This window comes from Macrotis lagotis, chromosome 6 (assembly GCF_037893015.1).
Source record: "Macrotis lagotis isolate mMagLag1 chromosome 6, bilby.v1.9.chrom.fasta, whole genome shotgun sequence".
Taxonomy (NCBI): domain Eukaryota; kingdom Metazoa; phylum Chordata; class Mammalia; order Peramelemorphia; family Peramelidae; genus Macrotis; species Macrotis lagotis.
The window spans coordinates 81,158,961-81,178,997 of record NC_133663.1 but is presented as its reverse complement, the minus strand read 5'-3'; the positions used below and the strand labels follow the sequence as shown (position 1 = coordinate 81,178,997).

The following is a 20,037-nucleotide window of genomic DNA, read 5'->3' as shown; positions in this document are numbered from 1 at the left end:
AATGGAGAAAGAAATGGCAAACCACTTCAGTGTCTTTGGCAAGAAAATCTCATGGATAAAATTTGTATGCTTTAGCCCACAGGATCACAAAGAGGTGGACAGGACCAGATAACTGAACAACAAATGTTATGAGGAACTATACTAAATTCTGGGAATACAAAAAAAGTTAAAAGACAGTCCTTGCCCTCAAAGAGCTCACCATCTCATGGGGAGGACGAATTACTATGTACAAACAAGTTATGGATAGTATAAGTTGGATTATCTCCATTTCATTAATGAGGAAACTGAGGCAACAGGAGGCTTGCTCAGGGTCATACAGTTACTAAATATTCAGAGGTCACATCTGAACTCAGGTCTTCCCATCTCAAAGTCCAAAACTCTATTTACTAAATCAACAAAGTTCTGAACAAGGGAGATGAACAAACAGGAAAGGTTGCCCAGGATATATAGTTACTAAGTATTCAGAGACCAGATCTGAATTCAGGTCTTCCTGTCTCAAAATCCCAAACTTTATTTATGAAGTCAACAAAGTTCTGAACAAAGGAGACTGGATAAACATTAGAGGTACAATGGTATAGTGGATGGTGTACCAGCCTCCAAGTCAGGGAAGACCTAGGTTAACATCCTTCTCTGTTACTGCCCAATGGAGAAGGCACTACAACAACAGGGAATAATTAATATATCACTTTAAGTGCCAGAAACTGAATACACATTGAGTGGGGGAGACAAAATGAGAAATAACTAGGCATGGGGCAACTAGATGGCATAATGAATAATGAATATGGCATTGGCCCTAGAGGCAGGAAGACCCGAGTTCAAATCTAGCTTCAGGCTTACCAGGTGTGTGACCATGAGCAAGTCATTTAACCCTGATTGCCTAAAACAAAGAGTAAAGAATAGAAACAACTAGACACATACAAAATACATGAAGTAGAAATAGAAGGTGATATTAGGAAGGGACCAGCAGCAGAGGGATAGGATTTGACCAGAGTATTAAGGAAGCCAGGCTACAAAGGTGAGGAGGACAAGTTACATACTCTATACATCTCTCTATTCTCAGAGGAAATGAACAAAGTGGATTTCCTAATACCTGGAATTCCTCTAGTGCAGGTTTGTTCTGAGATTCAAATGAGATAATTTGGGCAAAGCACTTTACAACCTGAAAACACCATATAAACACCAGCTATTAGAAAGAGTACAATGGACAGATAGGTCAGATTTAGGGAGAATGGAGAGGAAATCCAATTTTAGGACAACACACTGAGTTTGAGATCTTTGTAGCATCTTACTTCCTCTACTTAGCTTCTGAAACCCTACAATTACCTGGCCCCAACCTATCTTTCCAGCCTTAATGGTCATTATTCCACCTCTTGGACAATCTGATTTTGCCAATAAGCACCCCCCCCCAATGATACTCCCATCTCTGTACTTTTTCATTGGGCATGTTCTAGCCTGGAATGTTCTCCCTCCTTCCCTGTGGTTCAGAATTCCTCTCTTCCTTTAAGATTCAATTCAAGCACCATTTGCTATCTGAAGCCTCTCCTCACTACCCTTCTAATGCCTTCCCCCTCCCCTTCCAAACTACCTATATAGCATAAACATAAAGTCAATAAATATAAGGTATCCCAAAAATTATTTGTTGACTTGATGTTTATGCAATACATTTTTAATTAAGTATTTCTGCCTCCCTCATTAGAAATTAGGATACTACTGTGTCAAAGAATTGAAAGTCGAGGGGCTACTCATCATTTGGGAAATAGCTGAACAAACTATGGAATATTAATATAATAAAATATTATTGTGCCATGAGAAATTATGAGGGGGGGGGCAGCCATGTGGAAAAGTAGATAGGACACTTGCCCTGAAGTCAGGAGGACTTGAGATCAAACACTTATTAGCTGTGTGACTGTGTCTCCCTCCCTTCCTTCCTGAAAAAAAAAAAACCAAGCATACAAAGAAAAAAAAGAAATTATGAGAGTGGTAGGTTTTGAGAAAGCTGGGAAGATTTCTATGAACTGATAGAGAATGAAGTGATCAGAACTAGGAGGACAATAGCAACATTGTAAAGATGGACACCTCTGATAAACTCAATTTCTGATCAACATAATGACCAACTATGATTCCAAAGAAATGATGATAAAACCTGCTAACCACCTCCTGACAAGGAGGTGATGGATTCAGGGTGCAGGATGAGACTTTTCTTTTGAAATGAACAACACAGAAATTTTTCCTGACTATTCATAATTATAATAAGGGTTTTAATGGGGGGAGGCAAGGAAAGAAAAGAAACTCTTGTTAATTGAAAAAAATGAATTTAATTTAAACAAGAATATAAGTTCATTTTACATAAGAATTGTTTATTCTTTGTCCTGTATTTCTAATACCTAGAAGAGTGGCTGGGATATAGCAGACACTTACTCATAAGAGAAACAGGGTCTTAGATGAACAAACTTGGTCAACAGATATCTGTATTTTGTCTAACCGTTATCACTTCTGGACTCATGAGTAACAGAACAGACTGTACTTTGAACTTCTATGAACTAATGGGTATCTTTTGGTATAATTCATAAAACTGAGACAAAACCCAGTTTTTCACTGTCTGTCTTACATACACATACACACAAACACACACACACCCTCCCCCCCACAATGTAAAATCATCTACTTGGCCATGAACAGCTCAATCAATCAATATATATTTGTTAAGGACTTAATATGTGTTGATTTTGGTGCTGATGATACAAAGACAAAATAAAAATAAAAAAGCTTATATTCTATCATGGGATACAAAATAGACATAAAATACATGAAAAGGATACACACATGTTATGTGATGCATAACATTTCACAGCAGATACAAAATACCTTTTTTTTCTGCTGGATTTTCTGTTCGACAAACAATACAAACACTAAACTTGTTTATATGGTTGATCCTACAAGGTTTACAAGTTGAATCACATGATGAATTTTTAATATAACCAATGATTCAATCAAAAACTAACCTTGATTTTTTAAACTTAAAAAATTTAATAAAAATTAAAATTTTTAAATAAATGAAATTTTAAAATTTAATCTAATTCAATTTTTTTTAAAAAGCACTATTTTCCATTGAGTTATTGTACCTACCTTCAAAATTATGGACCAAATATGTCACTTTTTTGCCCCCTTCATTTGGTGTATAGGTTATCTCCACTTTTCCAGGCCCAGGAACTACAAAGTCAGTTGCTCTGTACTATTTAAGAAAGATTACAAAGTCTGAAAGAATGTCATTCAACAAACCCCAAATGAAAATATTTTAATTTGAATTCTAGAGAAATTATAATATAATATTGAGTTAGTAGGATATTTCTGTTCCCTAAATGTTATCAATAATAAACTGAGGCCCAGAAAAGTGACATGCTAAAAAGCTAGTGGCTGGCACCATTTCATTGCCACTAATAGACATTTCCTGAGCAAATTAGGCAAAAAGTAATATCCAATCCATTGAAGGGCACTGGGGATGCATCAGATTTGATCCCTGCTCTCAAAAAGCTTACACTCAGTTAATGGTATGTGCCCATGAAAGAATGGTCAACAATACAAGGCAGTATGAGTGCCAAATGAATGGTATCAAAGAGGCTCTCATTGGCCTTCAGAGAAGAGAGAACAGTCCACATTGTAAAAGATGAAGTGTTATACAAGTGTCCTGGCAATACCAACTGGCAAATAGGATTATCTTCACTTTTTACAATGGGGAAACCAAGACTCAGAGTGATTTGTTTACTAATGGTGGAACTGACTTCAACTTATCCCTTCTAATTCTAAATGATAGCAAACACGTTTGTCAGCCTTAAAAAAGGCTGGCAAACGTGTTTTATGTATATTAACCCATTTACTCTTCAGAATAGTTAACTGTGGGAGGTAGATGATATTATCATCATCCTCATTTTAGAGATGAGGAAACTTAAGTAATTCATCCAAGGTCAATTATCTAATAAGAATATGAGGCAAGATTTGAACTCAGTTCTTCCTGGTGAAAAATCCTGAATCCTAACCATTGAGTTAAATAGTTACCCAAATCTAGGGCTCTTTTTTTTTTTTTTTAATCACCCAGCCTCTTATTATGGGCATCTTAGTTGGGCAAAAGTTTCTTTTTTTTTTTTTTAAAGCTTTTGCAAGGCAATGGGGTTAAGTGGCTTGCCCAAGACCACACAGCTAGGTAGTTATTAAGTGTCTGAGGCCTGGATTTGAACTCAGGTATTACTAACTCCAGGACTCCAGGGCTGGGCAAAGTTTCTTAGTAAAAGACGGTGGTCTGACCACATCTGTATCAGACAGTCTAATACCAACATGAGGTATCAGCTACTTGAGCCAACAGTGGAAGAATAATCTAGCACAACTTCTAGGTTCTACGAGAGGTTCCCCCAAGAAAATCAAGAGGCCTGTGGGACATAATGGAGAAGACACTGGTCTGGAAGGCAGGAGGCCTATATTTGAGTCTTGGCTTGGACACATAATGACTGAGAAACTACATGCAGATAACCTCCTTAAATGTCAGTTTCTTCACTTGTAAAATTTGTATATTTATATAATATATAATAATATATATATATAATTATAATTTATATAATGTGTTTTATAAAGCAGTTAGTAAGGGAAGTTATATAGAAATGAGGAAGAAATTTAGGAAGTAGTTATGCTATTTTCTAAATAGCAGAGTTACTGTCCAAATTTGAGCTGCTCCCAAGCAGTCTGCTTTGGTGATTCTGGGCAGTCATGGAGTGAGAAACTTCAGGTCTCAAAATAGGACCAGTCAGATCCATTAATGTAGGGTGAAACAACCTTCCAGGATCTATTTCCTGGTAATTTCAGAGATAACAAGGGAGAAGAGTCAAATGCTGTGGGATTGTCACCCTACTAATGACAATGACTGAATATTACCCTAAAAAAGAGCAATCTTGAGATTTAATGTATTTCATCAAATATTTAAATTCTTACATTTCTCCAGGGGGAAAAACTGGCAGAAGAACTTGGCTCATGTTTTTTTGTAGGAAATCTTGATTTGATTAGGGATTTACCTAGTGGCACCATGGGTAGAGTGTTGGATCTAAAGTTAAGAAGACTCAGATTCCTGAGTTCAAATCTAGCCTCAGATTCTTACTAAATATGGGACTTTGCACAAGTCACTAAACAATTCTTTGCCTTGAATTCCTCATTTGTAAAATAACCTGGAGAAGGAAATGGTAAACCCACTCCAGTATCTTTACCAAAAAAAAAACCAAAAACCAAACCTAAAAGCAAATACCTCAAATGGGCTTATGAAGAGTCAGATTGAACAAAAAAGTAAAATGATCTCCTGTATATCTGACATAAGAATGTCCTTCAGGAAGAAGCTGGGTGATGCAATGGATAGAACACCACTCCTAGAGTCAGGAGGACTGAACAATTGATACTTACTAGTATCAACTTGGACAAGCTGCTTAACCCTACTGTCCCACCAAAAACAAAACAATAAAAAACAAAACTCAGTGTCCTTCTTCATACATGACCCAATTTGTTTTGATTTGTTTATCCCTGTGTAGGGATACATTGTATGGAGGGATCCATATCTCTCTTGCCTGATGCCTCTAGTGATCTACAGTCCATCACTGTTACCATCACCAGTAAGGGTTAAAGAAGTCATGGAACAGAGGGGTGCTAATTCATCCAATGCAGGGAAATGAAGCAGTGAAGCAAGCCCCTTCAGCAAAGCTTTTTACCTAGTCAACTATTAACATAAAAATATTTTACTAACCAGTCTTATATCAAAAGTCTAAATCTCCACTTGGATTTTGCTTATTATGTGCTCTCTATTTAATTTGGCAAAGGGCCCATTCTTGCAGAAAGAATAACAAAGCAAGTGTTTCTAACAGGAAGTGATACTTTAATGAGAATGCTTTAAAACTATTGGGTAATTAGTACAAGAGGGGATCATTTTAAATATTACCTTGATAGAAGAAAGGGAAGAAAAACAAATTTGGGGAAAGTCAGGATGAAAACTTCTACCTCTGAGATCTTAACTCTTGTTTAGGAAATTGAGGTGGGTATAAGGAAAAACTGAAAAAGAAAAAAATCAGGAGGCATCTAGTCCTGCTATGAGGAGGTTTGGAATGAAAAATCTTGCTTCAGATTCTAGGGCAAGTCATTTGATCCTGATTTGGAGAGAGAGGAAAGAGAGACAGAGAAAGAGACAGACAGAGACAGAGACAGAAACAGATATGCTTTGCTTAGAATTTTTTCTGTGCTTCTAAAGATAAAAAGACTAGGCAAAAATGAGATTTACCAAACCCACTTACTTGATCCCCATAAGCATGGCGGCCTATGATGATTGGTTTGACCCAGCCATTCACAAGCCTGGGGATATTTTTGCAGATGATTGCTTCCCTGAAGACGGTCCCACCCAGGATATTTCGGATAGTCCCATTTGGAGATTTCCACATGTTCTTCAATTTGAACTCCTCGACTCTCTTCTCATCAGGGGTGATGGTAGCACACTTAATGCCCACATTGTATTTTTTAATAGCTTCTGCAGCATCAATGGTGACCTGGTCATCTGTTGCATCACGATTCTCTATCCCTAAGTCATAGCTTGGGACAAAAGTGGGGACAGGGAAGAAATACAGGTCAGAAATTTCAGATGAACCCTTGAATTTCTGATGTTAATTCATTCCAATAAACATCTATTATAAGCACTTACAGAGTAAAAGCACTATGATAGAAGTTGGAAAAAGGGAAAAAATATAAATAAATAAGATCCTTAAGGATCTTACATTCCAAGAGATAGTGTCTACTTAGTAAAGTGAAAGAGTTAGGTATCTTATTCCTCCACTTTTCATTTAAACCAATTAAGTATGAGAACCATCAGGTTGTAATGTCACTATAACATAAAAGTTACCAACAGAGAAATCACTGAACTTCAGACTTGGAGAGGACTTTGTATAATTGGAAACAATTAATAGAATTTTTTAAAAAAGGATTTTTATTTATCCTCTCTATATATGTATACCAAAAAACTACAAAATAACACAGAACCATAATTATAATTATTAAATATTTTAACAGTATTTTAATTTTAAAAATTAACAGGGGTTAGGTAAACCATATGGGCATTTTATCTTTTTTTTTTTTTTATAGGTTTTTCCAAGGCAAACAGGGTTAAGTAGCTTGCCCAAGGCCACACAGCTAGGTTAATTACTAAGTGTCTGAGACCGGATTTGAACCCAGGTACTCCTGACTCCAGGGCCCATGCTCTATCCACTACACCACCTAGCCACCCCAGGGCATTTTATCTTTAAGTAGTCAGAATTTTCCATGAGGCAGTTATTACACAAATGTAGAGATCTTTCAGTCAGCTGAAGTCCATGATTCTTTCCCTAGCTCTTGAGTAATTTTCTTTTGTTCTGAAACTGCCATGAGGTTTTATTATTAGATTGTAGCCGCCAAGGCTTCTGCACATTTTTGGAGTGGCACAGTCTATACTATACTCATCCACTGAATCTGGGGTTTCATCACTTAAAAAACACTGAATGGGTTTTCTGCTGAAAATACCAAAAAATGGCTAGGCCTGGCAATACTTAAGGGAGGACACAAAGCTAACGGGCTACAGAGGAGCTATCTAAAGTGAAGGATTATCAATAATGAAAGCCATTCACTTTTCTCTATAAGCAAGTAAGTTTTAGAATTACTTTTTTGGCCTCTGGCATACCATTCCAGCTTTCACAACATTCTTGTTCTTGAATGCCTCAATTGGCCACCCATGCACACAGACACTTTTGAACCACTTTGCAAAACAAAGTATTTTCAAGATCTTCCATCTCTAAACCCATGATTCAATTAACTTTGGGCTAGAAGGGCAACACATCCTTTTTATCTTTTTGAGTTAAAAGCAGCCTATTTACAATTTTATCTCATGAATTGATGAAATATTTTCTATTTCACTTATATTTGGTTTAATATATTATATTAATAAGCTTTTATTGTCCCTAGAATATTGCTCTTGCCTGAGGCCCCAACCTGAAGTAAGACAGTAGAATTTAGTTTATTTTCTTATGTGGAATTTAAATAAAAAATCAGAAGTCAGTTGAATAAAATATGTGACAAGTCACCATGATTCAGCAGTTTTTTGATAAAACAAACCAAATATATATTTTGATAAAAGTCTTTAGGTCTGCAAAAAATATCACAGCTCATACACATTGATCCACTCACACTCCTCCCCCCTCCCCCTTCTCATATTTATTGCCTCAAAATCATTCTCTTCACTGTTCAGGTAGATAACTTGGCATGTTGTCGAGTATTTATAAAATCAGAAAAAGGCAGTAGATTGGTTCTCTCATTGGTGAGAATGATCAGCCGAGTGACATAGACCACAGTAGACTTTGGTACCCCTGAAATACTAAAAGAGAAGATCTTGGCCAGATCTTCTTTGGAGGATTTGTGGAGATGGGTGGACTGCTTCTGCTCAGGAGCTCTGAGATGAAGGCAGGCTAAAGTCCAGATGGTATCCATACTAAGTCTAGCACCAATATGGGGAGCTCCTATAAAAGCAGGAGGTGGGGGGCTGCTAGGTGGTGCAGTGGATAGAGTACTGGCCTTGGAGTCAGGAGTACCTGAGTTCAAATCTGGCCTTAGACACTTAATAATTACCTAGCTGTGTGGTCTTGGGCAAGCCACTTAACCCCGTTTGCCTTGCAAAAAAGAAAAAAAAGCAGGAGGTACCCAGGGTACTCAAGAAGGACAAATTGGCCAAGTAGGAAACAGAAGGTCAAAGGTTCTCTGCTAATCAAATTGGGATTAGGTCCTTGAGTGGCTAGTCCTCATAAGAAGTGATTGTTTTTCACTTGTTAAATCTTGTTTGTTATCCTATGGATGTGCCAATTATGTTTAGGGAATTTTCTTGAAAAGATAAAGGAGTGGTTTGCCATTCCCTTTTCCAGTGGGTTAAGATAAACTGAGATTTGCCCATGGTCACACAGCTGGGCAGAATTTGACCTTAGGTCTTTTGGACTCCAGGCTCAAGGCTCTACCCACTGAACCACCTAGATGCCTAAGATGGGGAGACAGTCTCAAAAAATAATAATTAAAAAACTATTTGGAAAAAAGTCAATAGGCAAAGGAAAAATGTTTCTGTATATTAAATATAATAAAGAGTTGGATTAGAAATTTCACCTAAGAGAGTTACCTAAATATATTTTAAAGCCACGAAGAGATTTTTGTTTGTCTGTTTTCTAATAGCTTGATGCCCTGTATTAATTAGTCTGGGTAGGTATTTGCTCACTTTCATGGTTACAACATCAAACTGTCAGTATCTTGCAAAACAGCTGATATTATAACAGTGTCTACTTGCAGAATGATTAAAACACACATCCACAAGAAAAATCAGCCGAGTCCCCAAGAGTCCTTTTCAGTTAGTGACTAGACGAAAATAATTTATAACTAAAAATCACTTGACTAAAATAACTAGCTCAATAGTTCCAGTGCCCTCAGGAAGAAAAAAGATCTCAACAAATCTTTATTATTTTACCCCATACTGTACTGAGAAGATAGAAAATTTAGATAAGCATTTACCCTTGTGGTTCTTATAGTCTAGTAGAAAGAACAAATAACCATAGTATGCAAGCATATGAGACAAATACAAAGTCAAATGTGAAGTCCAAAGAGATCATTACATTGGAGAGAAGAATTGACAAGATGATCTTTTAAAGCTTGTCTAGGGATTTAAAGTGGCGGGGGAGGGGAGGAGAGGTAGGAGCTGAGGAAGAGAAATGCATTCCAGTTATGGGTCAGGTCAGGTCAGGAGATAGGAAAGTTTGATTTAGGTGTGGTGCTGCCTGAAGATGGAAGGTTAGACTTTCTGGTCACTTCATTGTCAGTTACAAGATGGTATAAAAAAGGAGAAGAGGCAAGAAAGGAAGCTAACATTCTACTGAGAATCACAGTAGATGGAGCAAAAATGCAACTAGTAATGACAAAATTTCATTTGTTATTTTATTCTTCTCTATGGGGTAAAAGAAACAAACATTTCCAAATATAAATCACTGTTCCTTAAAAAAAGATTAAATAATTCCAACTGGAATTCATCATGCTTGAAAACATCACACATCAACAGATTCCTAGAAAGAGTGGATTTTCCCCCTTCGTAATCAATGACCTATTATCCCCACTTTTTCAACCCAAAGAGGAATGCTATGACTTTTTTTCTTATATCACGGTGACCCTTCCAAGGATATTTTGTCCATATCAACCCCAGTAGGAAAAAAAAAAACAAATTTTCATCAGAATTTTAGACAGTAAAGTTAAATCAGAAACTCTGTCCTAATATTGGAAACATTAAATTGTATATCCCTTGAGTCAGTCACCCAGAGGAAAAGAGAATTAATTACCTATGTAGATCCAAATTCACATATGGGAAAATGAGTTTTTCCTTAATCAGCTCCCAAATAACTCGAGTCATCTCATCTCCCTGCATTTCCACCACAGAACCTCCATTGATTTTTTTGGACATGTTGCTTTCAATCTATCTTTAAAGAGAAAAGAATAAATGATTTCTAAGAATAAATTTCATTATAAAATGTAAAAAAGACAAAATATATTGCATTTTTTATTTAGAGATGAACTCAAAATGACATTTTTTGTTAAATTTATAAATAATACTGGAAACAAAGCACTGGGTTAATCATAGTATGGTACAATGAATAGAGTACTAGGCTTGAAGAACTGGTTTCCGATCTTGCCTTAAACAATTACTAGATTACATATATATGTATTTTTTAAATACATATATGTGGGGTGGGCTAGGTGGCACAGTGGATAGAGCACTGGCCCTGGAGTCAGGAGTACCTGAGTTCAAATCTGGCCCCAGACACTTAATAATTACCTAGTTGTGTGGCCTTGGGCAAGCCACTTAACCCCCACAGCCTTGCAAAAAAACCTAAAAAAAATACATACATATATGTGTATCTGTATCTATATCTGTCTGTGTGTGTGTGTGTGTGTGTGTGTGTGTGTGTGTGTGTGTGTGTATCTTGCCTTAGTTTCATACATACATGGTAAATGAAATTTCCCATCTGGATATTTAGGCGCATATATATATATACACACACATATATATATATATATATATATACACACACATATATATATATATATATATACACGTATATATATGTATATATATATATATATATATATGTGTGTAAACCTCTCTCTCTCTCTCTCTCTCTCTCTCTCTCTCTCTATATATATATATATATATATATATATATATATATATTACAGGTATAAGCCATAAAACAAAATCAACCTCAAGTTGTAGAAGTAGATAGCTGTCTTAAAATATCTAGGCCAGAGAAAAGGTCTTTAAAGCCATGTTTATGATTCATAGAATCACAATTTTAGAGAGGACCTTTCAAGGTCATTTATTTCAGCACTCCCAGATGAGGAAATCAACTGAGATTTGAAGATAAATTCTGAGATGTTTAACTTAAGCTTATTTGATAAGGAACAGAGGGCAAAACCAAGAGGTGGGCCTAAGTCCTCTGACTCCAAATTAGTCCTGGAAAACCGCTGCTACCTTTTTTGAAAGAAAGTAAACCCCAACTCTCAAAAGATAAAGAATATATTCCTCTACTCATTTAGATTCAGGGTATGTATTCAGATGGCAGGGAAGAGATCCTGTAAATCCTTTAGAAAGGTTCCAGTGGCCTTAGATCAGGAACCAGGATAAAAATAGTGAACTGAATTAAAATGCAATAATTATCAAACCACTAAACAAAGAAGAAATGGTCACATTTCCATAATGGGGTAGAGGGTGAGAGAGATGTAGGGAGAAGAGAAGGGGAGAAGTGTGAGGCTGGTTTGATTTTATTTCTATGAATTGATCCTAATGAGTAAGTGTCAACTGTGAATCATCCACCTCTAAAAGTTACTTCTAATAATATAAGTACTAGCAGTATTTTTTAAAAGTTAATTTCCATTTTGTATTCCACTTATATGTATCTTGACTTGAAAATTTATCAAAAATAACAATCCTCAGGGCAGCTAGGTGGTGCAGTGGACAGAACACTGACTCTAAAGTCAGAAGGACCTGAGTTCAAAGCTGATTTCAGACACTTAATAATTACTTAGCTGTGTAATCTTGGGCAAGCCACTTAACCCCATTGCCATAAAAATAAATAAATAAAAAAATAACAATCCTCTACCTCAGCACATTTACAGGACTATGGTCTTTGGCCTAATATCTATTACACAACAGTAATGACTAGGCAATTTTTCTTAAAAACAGACATAGTTAATAGTATAGAGTTTCTAGCTATTTGGAGTATTAAGTTTAGTTTCCTTTACAGTAAAAATATTAGTTTTCCATCTTTTTTTTTTCAGCAACTTTTCTCCATTGCACTAATGCCAGATTAAAACATTTTAGGTTTCTTTTATTTACTTCATTAGAGGAGAGAGTCAGTCTCAGTCAGGAAAAACAGAGTTCAAAGGTTACTTTAAACATACAGACTTGGGGCAGCTGGGTGGTCCAGTGGATAGAGTGCCAACCCAGGAGTCAGGAGGCCTTGAGTTCAAATTTTGAGCTCAGACATTTCATAATTATCTGAGTAACCTTGGGCAGGTCACTTAGCCCCACTACCTTGCCAAAAAAACCCACCCTCCAACTGTGGTCTTTTTGTGAGACTGTGAGACAGCGGGCAACTAAGTCCTAGAAGCTCAGTCAAAAGCTAAGACTGGAAATTATAGAGATTCGTGTTTGGTGTGCTTGGTTGGGTCTGACTTGCCCAGGGTCCTGCTGTTTCCGGTCCTTTTTGTAAAAGGGGTCCAGCAGGGAAAAAGAGGCCAGAAAGGAAGCTAAAATTCTACTGAGAATCACAGTAGAGGGAGCACAAATGCAGCTAGTAACGGCAAAGTTATACTGGTTAGAGAAGTTATACTGGTATAGAACTTCCTACCTGGAAATTCCTTCTGACAAATGTCCTACATGGTTTCTCCTCAAACTTTTGCTGCCTTTATTTTTATTTTAACATTAAAGAGGATTTATAGTTCTCATGCAAAGCCCCTTACATACTGTTTCTTTTATATACCAGGAATGTTGTGCTCCCACTTCATTGCCGTTTCAAGTTCTTTTCAAATAAATAATATTTTCCGTGTAACAACCACAGCAAACACATTTGGATACAATGTTCCCAGGTTCTTTTGTTCCTTTTTTTTGCAAGGCGATGGGGTTAAGTGGCTGGCCCAAGGCCACGCAGCTAGGGCATTCTGAAGTGTCTGCGGCCGAAATGCGGGCAGGTCCTCCGGACTGCAGGGCCGGGGCTCTGCCCCCTGCGCCCCCCAGCCGCCCCTCCCCCCGGTTCTTTGGCCGGGCCCGTCACTGCACCAACAGCCCCGGCACCGGGGTTCCCGGTCCTCCACCCACCATTCACCTTCCTGGTCTTACCACTGCGAAGCTCGCGACCCCCGGACCGGCCCAATGCCCAGCGTGGCGGCAAGGCCCGGCAGCCCCGAGACCGGCGGCGGCTCCTCCCCGGGGCGGGCCCCGAGCGGCGCCCGTTCCCGGAGTCCGCCCCGGCCCGGCCGCGCCTCCCTGGTGGGCTGGGGGCGGGGGGGGCGCTTTCGGGTCTGGGGTCGCCGCCTCCGCCAGGCGGATGGGGGGGGACGAGCAGCCCCCGGAGCCCCCCGCGGCCCCGCCCTGCCCGCGGCCATTCCCCTCCCGGACCCGCCCGGGGCTTCGTGGGCCGGGCCCGGCGCCTGGGCTCCGAGCTGGGCTCGGCCCCGTCGGGCGGATCTCAGAAGGGACCCCCCGCCCCACGCACACCCAACCTCGCCCCCGCGGGGAGCCCCCAGCCCCCCGCGGGAAAGCGCGTCCCGGCCCCGCCAGTCCCGGCCGGAGCCCCGGCCCCGGGGCCTGGGCTCCCCCCCAGCACCGAGACCTTTAAATCGGAGAGTCTGGGGGGAGGGGCGGCGGCACCCCCGTTCCTGCGGCCGGCCCCCCCCCCCGGGCCGCCCCCCCGTTCCCTGCGGCCGCCCCCCCCCCCGGGCCGCCCCCCGTTCCCTGCGGCCGCCCCCCCCCCCCGGGCCGCCCCCCCCCCGGGCCGCCCCCCGGTACCTGCGGCCGGGCCAGGAGCGCTCAGAAGCCGCGGGCCGCCGAGCCGAGCCCAGACTGTCCCCGCAGCGCCGGCCCCGCCCCGCCCCCCGCCCAATCCGGCTGCCCGAGGCGGGGGGGCGCGGTCAGGACCGCGGGGAAGCCGCCTCGGGCTCCTGGGGTTCCGGGGACCCCCGAGAGCCCCGCTTTACAAAAGGGGCCGAAGCAGGGGGAGCCTCAGTCAGGCCCCCCGCAGCACCTGCCTGGCCGCCTCCGCCCGGGCCGCTTTGTCCGTGGGGGCGGGACCGCTTCATCTCTCTGGTCCATGTCGGTGGCAGAGGAAACTAGGGGCCGCCTGGAGGCGCAGGGCCCGGAGTCAGGAGGGCCCGAGTTCAAATGCGCCTCAGACACCTGTAATTACCTAGCGGTGTGGCCTTAACCCCATTGCCTTGCAAAAACCTAAAAAAAAGGGGAGAGGGGAAACAACCCTTTTTTTTTTACTCAAGAGTCTGCCCTCTTGCCTCTGGAGTCATCACAGTGCCTCTGCCTCTGAAGATCACGCTTCCAAGGAAACGCTGGTCGTCTTCAGCAGGGTCTGGGTTCGAGGGGGGGTAAAGAAAATCCTAGGGGGCTGGAGATGGGGGAAAAGGTGAGCCAGAGGGAGAATAAGGAACCGAGCGAACGCCGGAGAAGCTGGACGGAAAAAAAAATACGGCGTCTCCTAAATGAGAATGCAAAAACACTCCTAGCACGACCTAGAACTTTTTCTTAAGAAAGATTTTATTTATTTTTTTTAGTTTTACAATTTTGCCCCCATTCTTGCTTCCCTTCCTCTACCCCCCACAGAAAGCAATCTGTTAGTCTTTACATTGGTTCCATGTTGTACACTGATCTCAGTTGAATGCGATGACAGAGAAATCATATCCTTAAGGAAGAAAAAGTATGAGATAGCAAAATTACATAATAAAATAACGTGTTTTTTTTTTTCTAATTCCACGGTAATAGTCTTTGGTCTTTGTTCAAAGGTCATAGTTCTTTCTCTGGATACAGATGGTATTCTCCATTGCAGTCAGCTCAAAATTGTCCCTGATTGTTGCCCTGATGGAGTGAGCCAGTCCATCAGGGTTGATCTTCACCCCCATGTGGCTGTTAGGGTGTACAGTGTTCTTCTGGTTCTGCTCATCTCACTCAGCATCAGTTCATGCAAATCCCTCCAGGCTTCCTTGAATTCCCATTCCTCCTGGTTTCTAATAGAACAATAGTGTTCCATGGCTAAGCCATTCCCCAACTGAAGGACATTCACTTAATTTCCAATTCTTTGCCACCACAAACAGGGCTGCTATGAATATTTTTGTACAAGTGATGTTTTTACCCTTTTTCATCATCTCTTCAGGGTATAGACTCAGCAGTGGTATTGCTGGATCAAAGGGTATGCACATTTTTGTGTCCCTTTGGGCATAATCCCAAATTATTCTCCAGAAAAGTTGGATGAGTTCACAGCTCCACCAACAAAATATTAGTGTCCCAGATTTCCCACTTCCCTTTCAACACTGATCATTGTCCTTCCTGGTCATATTGGCCAATCTGAGAGGTGTGAGGTGGTACCTCAGAGATGCCTTAATTTGCATTTCTCTAATAAGTAATGATTTGGAGCAATTTTTCACATGACTATAGATTACTTTGATTTTCTCAGCTGTAAATTGCCTTTGCATATCCTTTGACCATTTACAACCCAAAACTTTTACAAAAATTGACCATGTATTAGAACAGAGAGATATTGCTAAAAATGTAAAATGATAGAATAAACTTTATGCTGAAATAAGGTTTCCTTTCCTTCTCTCACAGGGTTAGAGCATTTGCCTCATTTATTTTTTACTTTTTTTTTGTTTTTTTTTTTTGCAAGGTAATGGGGTTAAGTGGCTTGCCCAAGGCCACACGGCTAGGTAATTATTAAGTGTCTGAGACCAGATTTGAACCTAGGTACTCCTGACTCCAGGGCCTTTATCCACTGTGCCACCTAGCCGGCCCTGCCTCATTTATTTTCAATACTGGTTATATACTGAATACTGTTATTGGGGTCTGATCCGGATGGCAGCAATGCTATCTGTAGGTTGAGAGAAACTCATTCCCAGGAGGAAGCAATACAAGAAGGGATTTGGCAGTTATTTTCCTTCTCTGCCTTCTCCACCTCTCTGCAGTTCTCTTCAACCAAGCTCACAGTAGTCATCCTGACTCATTAGGTCAAAACAAAAGCCTTAAGGAATGTATTGTATGTCCCTAGTTGGATGGAATTCAAGAGAGGAAATTTCCTAAGTAGCAGTAAAATTGGGAGAGAAGATTTATCTGTGGGGGCAAAAGGGAGCCAACAGCAGTCTTCTCTGGGACTTCATAATAGTCCCTGGACTCTTTTGAATTTTTTTTTTATCACAGTCTTATAAATTCCTCTGTATAGAGCCAAGGTTCTTGATCTGGAGTCTACATTCCTCCTAGATTGGAGGGATTCTATGAATATGTTTTTATACTATCTTGATAATTATTTCAATATAATTGATTTCCTTTGTAATCTTATGTATTTTGTCTTTTGCATTAAAAAAACATTATTTGAGAAGTGTTTGTCCTAGACTTCACCAGATTGCCAAAGCTAGGATACCAAAAAAAAAAAAGATTAAGACTCTCTGATGAAAAGTGATTTCCTGGTGTAGAAATTCTCCATAACCGATATCATTCAACAGCTAGACTGAGACCTGGTGCGTCCTGCAGCCAGTCCTATGCATTTGGGAGAGCTTTTGCTAAATTTTCAGGGACAGCATTTTCATTTCTGAAATCAGCCAATGCTAATAGACTTGATTTATTGTTATGGTGATCATATTAACTTAAAGCAGAAAGAAAATGTTAATACAGAAAATGTCTTTTTTTTCCTTTAAAGAGAGTTACCAGTACACCCCCAAGTCTTGGAAAGCTTTCAGGAGCATTGAGAAATTAAGTGACTTGCCCAGGGTCCTGCAGTTTTAAGCTTTTAAAGTTTCTGAGATATCATATATGGATGTATGTATTCATGCATGCATGCATGTATAATTATGTGTATACATACACACATTTCAGTGGATCCACTATCTTACTCTTTTCACTAGTGCAGACTAAAAACTACATTCTTGCCTGTGGCCCTCCATAACCTTGAAGACTGACTGAACAGAGATCTTTTGTGTCTTTTAACATTTTCTGGCTATCAGGGCCACACTCCAAAACAATTCTGGCTGTCTGTTCTTATCTCTGACTCCTGGTAGATAACTCTCTCTCTCTCTCTCTCTCTCTCTCTCTCTCTCTCTCTCTCTCTCTCTCTCTCTGTCTCTCTCTCTGTCTCTCTCTCTGTCTCTCTCTCTCTCTGGTTTTTAAGACTCAGCTACCCTTTGCCTGAAGATAATTCATGCTTCCAAAGAAAATTATTTGTTTTTCAATGTGTAAGCTATTGCTCAAAATGTAAAATGATGAAAATAGTAATTGGTCTAACAATTACAAACAAAAGAGACTAAACAATGAAATCTTAAATAATGAGTGGCTCCCTGGTAGGAGGAAAGGGAGGGGGAAGGATACTTGTGATAACTATGGTGATATAAAAAACAGAAGAAACTTATTTTTTTTAAATCCCAAACAACTTGGCCACAACCTATCTTTTTTTGGTTCTTTAGATGTTATTCCTCATATTGGATTTGGTGATCCAACTATACGAGTCTTCTCTCTGTTCCCCCCTACAGGACACTCCATCTTTCCTTCTCTGTAACTTTTCATCGGCAATCCTCAAACACTACGCCTGGAATGCTCTCCTTCTTTGATGGTGGTTCAGAATTCCTCAGTTTCTTTAAGATGCAGCTCCCAACCTCCCTCAAAATGAATTAGTATTTATCAACTTAAATTGTGACCTTCTTGAGGACAAAGGCTGTCTTTTGCCTCTTTGTATCCCCAACTCTTAGCAAAATACCTGGCTATTAGATGCTTATAAAAGCCAACAATGATTCTGTGTGTGTGTGTGTGTATTCATATATATATATATATATATATATATATATATATATATATATATATATACATACATATATATGTGTGTGTGTGTATAAATATATGTTTTTATTCAGTTTTTATTTATGGTATGGCAATTTTTCTGTTTTCTCTATTAATGTAATATAATGTAAGCTCATAAGAAATCAGGATTGGTTTTTTTTTGGACTTGCCTTTTCAGTGCCTAATATAGGTGCTCCTGCTCTCAGTAAATATTTATTGATTGACCAAAAAAGATGTATCTAAAATACAATGTAAACCTTAGAGTTCTATAAAGATGTGTAATTGTTTTTGTTAAGACAAAAAAGTTTTTGACAGTAACTCTGTCATGAATACATTTATACATGGTATGACTTGATATTTGTTTTTTGCTAGCTATCAAACAGTTTTTCTTCCTTCAATAAAGTAGTGAGATCCACTGGTAACAAATGGAAGCATTTCTGCAATGAAAATTATTCTGAAAAAGAAACAAAAGTAATTTGAAGATACTATCCAATGTAATATTAATTTTCAAGTGATAAAAGTGATTAGACAAAGTTGTACTTGGAAGAAGTTATATATAAAACGAGTAGTTTTTTTAGGTCTTTGACATATCCAAGGCAAAAATATCCAGCTGATAGTCTTCTTTTACCATAATGCCAATTGTGTATTCTATCTCAGTTTTTTTGTCTGCTTTTTATGAACTGCTAAATATATATGAAGAGAAAAGGAAAAAAAGAACTCCCCCCCCAGCATTTGGTTGGATCCAAAGTTGGAAATTTGTGGGATAAGAGTCACACAGGCTAGTTGGCATAGATAGATTAAAATCTGCATTGTTGGAAGGAACCATCCAAAGTATCTGATAATACTTTAGTTATATTCTGAAATCATTATTATTATAATGATTGAAAAATTACCCTTTAAAATTTTTTAAAATTTATTCCCCCTCCCCAATTACATGAAAAGGTAGTTTTTTAACATTCATCCTTTTGGCAGCTTTTGAGTTCCATGTTTTTCTACCTCCTCCCCATCCCCATGGCAACAAACAATCTCATATAAATTGTACATATATAATCAATCCTTTCCAAAAAAATATTCTAAATTAACGAAGTGCCTTTGGAGCCATAAAGTATATAAATATATATGTAAAGTACAACATATTTTGAATTTTCTTTAATGTCAACTTGATTTTTTAAAATGGGGCTGCTATTTAATGTATTCTGATTTACTCTCCTATATAAGCTCTGGTAGTCCCAGTTCCATTTCCTACTCAGACTGCAGATCATTTAAATATAATACAAGTATATTTTTCTTTGGGTCTCCAGACAATGGGAAGGAGATGAAAGTTAAATGGAATTGGGGGCAAGCGTGACCCAATAGTGATAAATTTGTGAAATATACAGTAATGAATTTACATTTTAAACCCTAGATGGACCAGAGAGTCAACCTGGGGGCATTGGCAGGAGGCTGCCCAGAGCATGCACAGAGATCCAGACTCGTCTTTGCTTGCCCAAGAGGGAGACTGACTGGGAGGACTAGGCTGGTTCAGCCAAGTTCAGCTCGGTTAAGCTTAAGTTTAGGGTGCCACTTGGTGGCTTATGCAGAGATTGCATCTTGAGTAACCATTCCAGACCATATTCCTAGGAGGCATCTGGGCATTGATGCCATCTACATCTCTTTTCTCTTTGGGTCCCTACATAAGGCACAAGTGTTTTATCATAATAAAAAGTTATCTGTTTTCTAGGAAGAGGGAATGATTGAAGGGGTATGCTTCAAGAGGAAAGCCACATTTTAGCTCTTGCTACTGAAAAAAATAATTTGAAAGGGTAGCACTTTGCTTAGACAGGTTTGTCTTTTTCATCTAAGTGAACAGGACATTTAGCGAGTCAAGGAGTGAAATTCCA

General features: G+C 39.3%; 1 protein-coding gene across 4 annotated transcripts in view; it reads right to left on the bottom strand.

The window, feature by feature from the left end:
* IDH1 (isocitrate dehydrogenase (NADP(+)) 1) overlaps nucleotides 1-14,200 on the bottom strand; it is a 29,027-nt gene extending 14,827 nt beyond the window's left edge. Inside the window, exons 1-4 of one of the 4 annotated variants that reach the window (XM_074191495.1) lie at nucleotides 14,126-14,200; nucleotides 10,401-10,538; nucleotides 6,315-6,606; nucleotides 3,127-3,232 (exon numbers count right to left, since the gene is read on the bottom strand). In XM_074191495.1, the coding sequence (XP_074047596.1) occupies nucleotides 3,127-3,232; nucleotides 6,315-6,606; nucleotides 10,401-10,522 (520 nt within the window). In that variant the 5' untranslated portion in view covers nucleotides 10,523-10,538; nucleotides 14,126-14,200. Of the gene's footprint in view, nucleotides 1-3,126; nucleotides 3,233-6,314; nucleotides 6,607-10,400; nucleotides 10,539-13,456; nucleotides 13,536-14,125 lie in introns of those variants that run through there. The other 3 variants (XM_074191497.1, XM_074191496.1, XM_074191498.1) reach the window with 3 other exon arrangements.
* Between the last annotated feature and the right edge of the window lie 5,837 nt (nucleotides 14,201-20,037).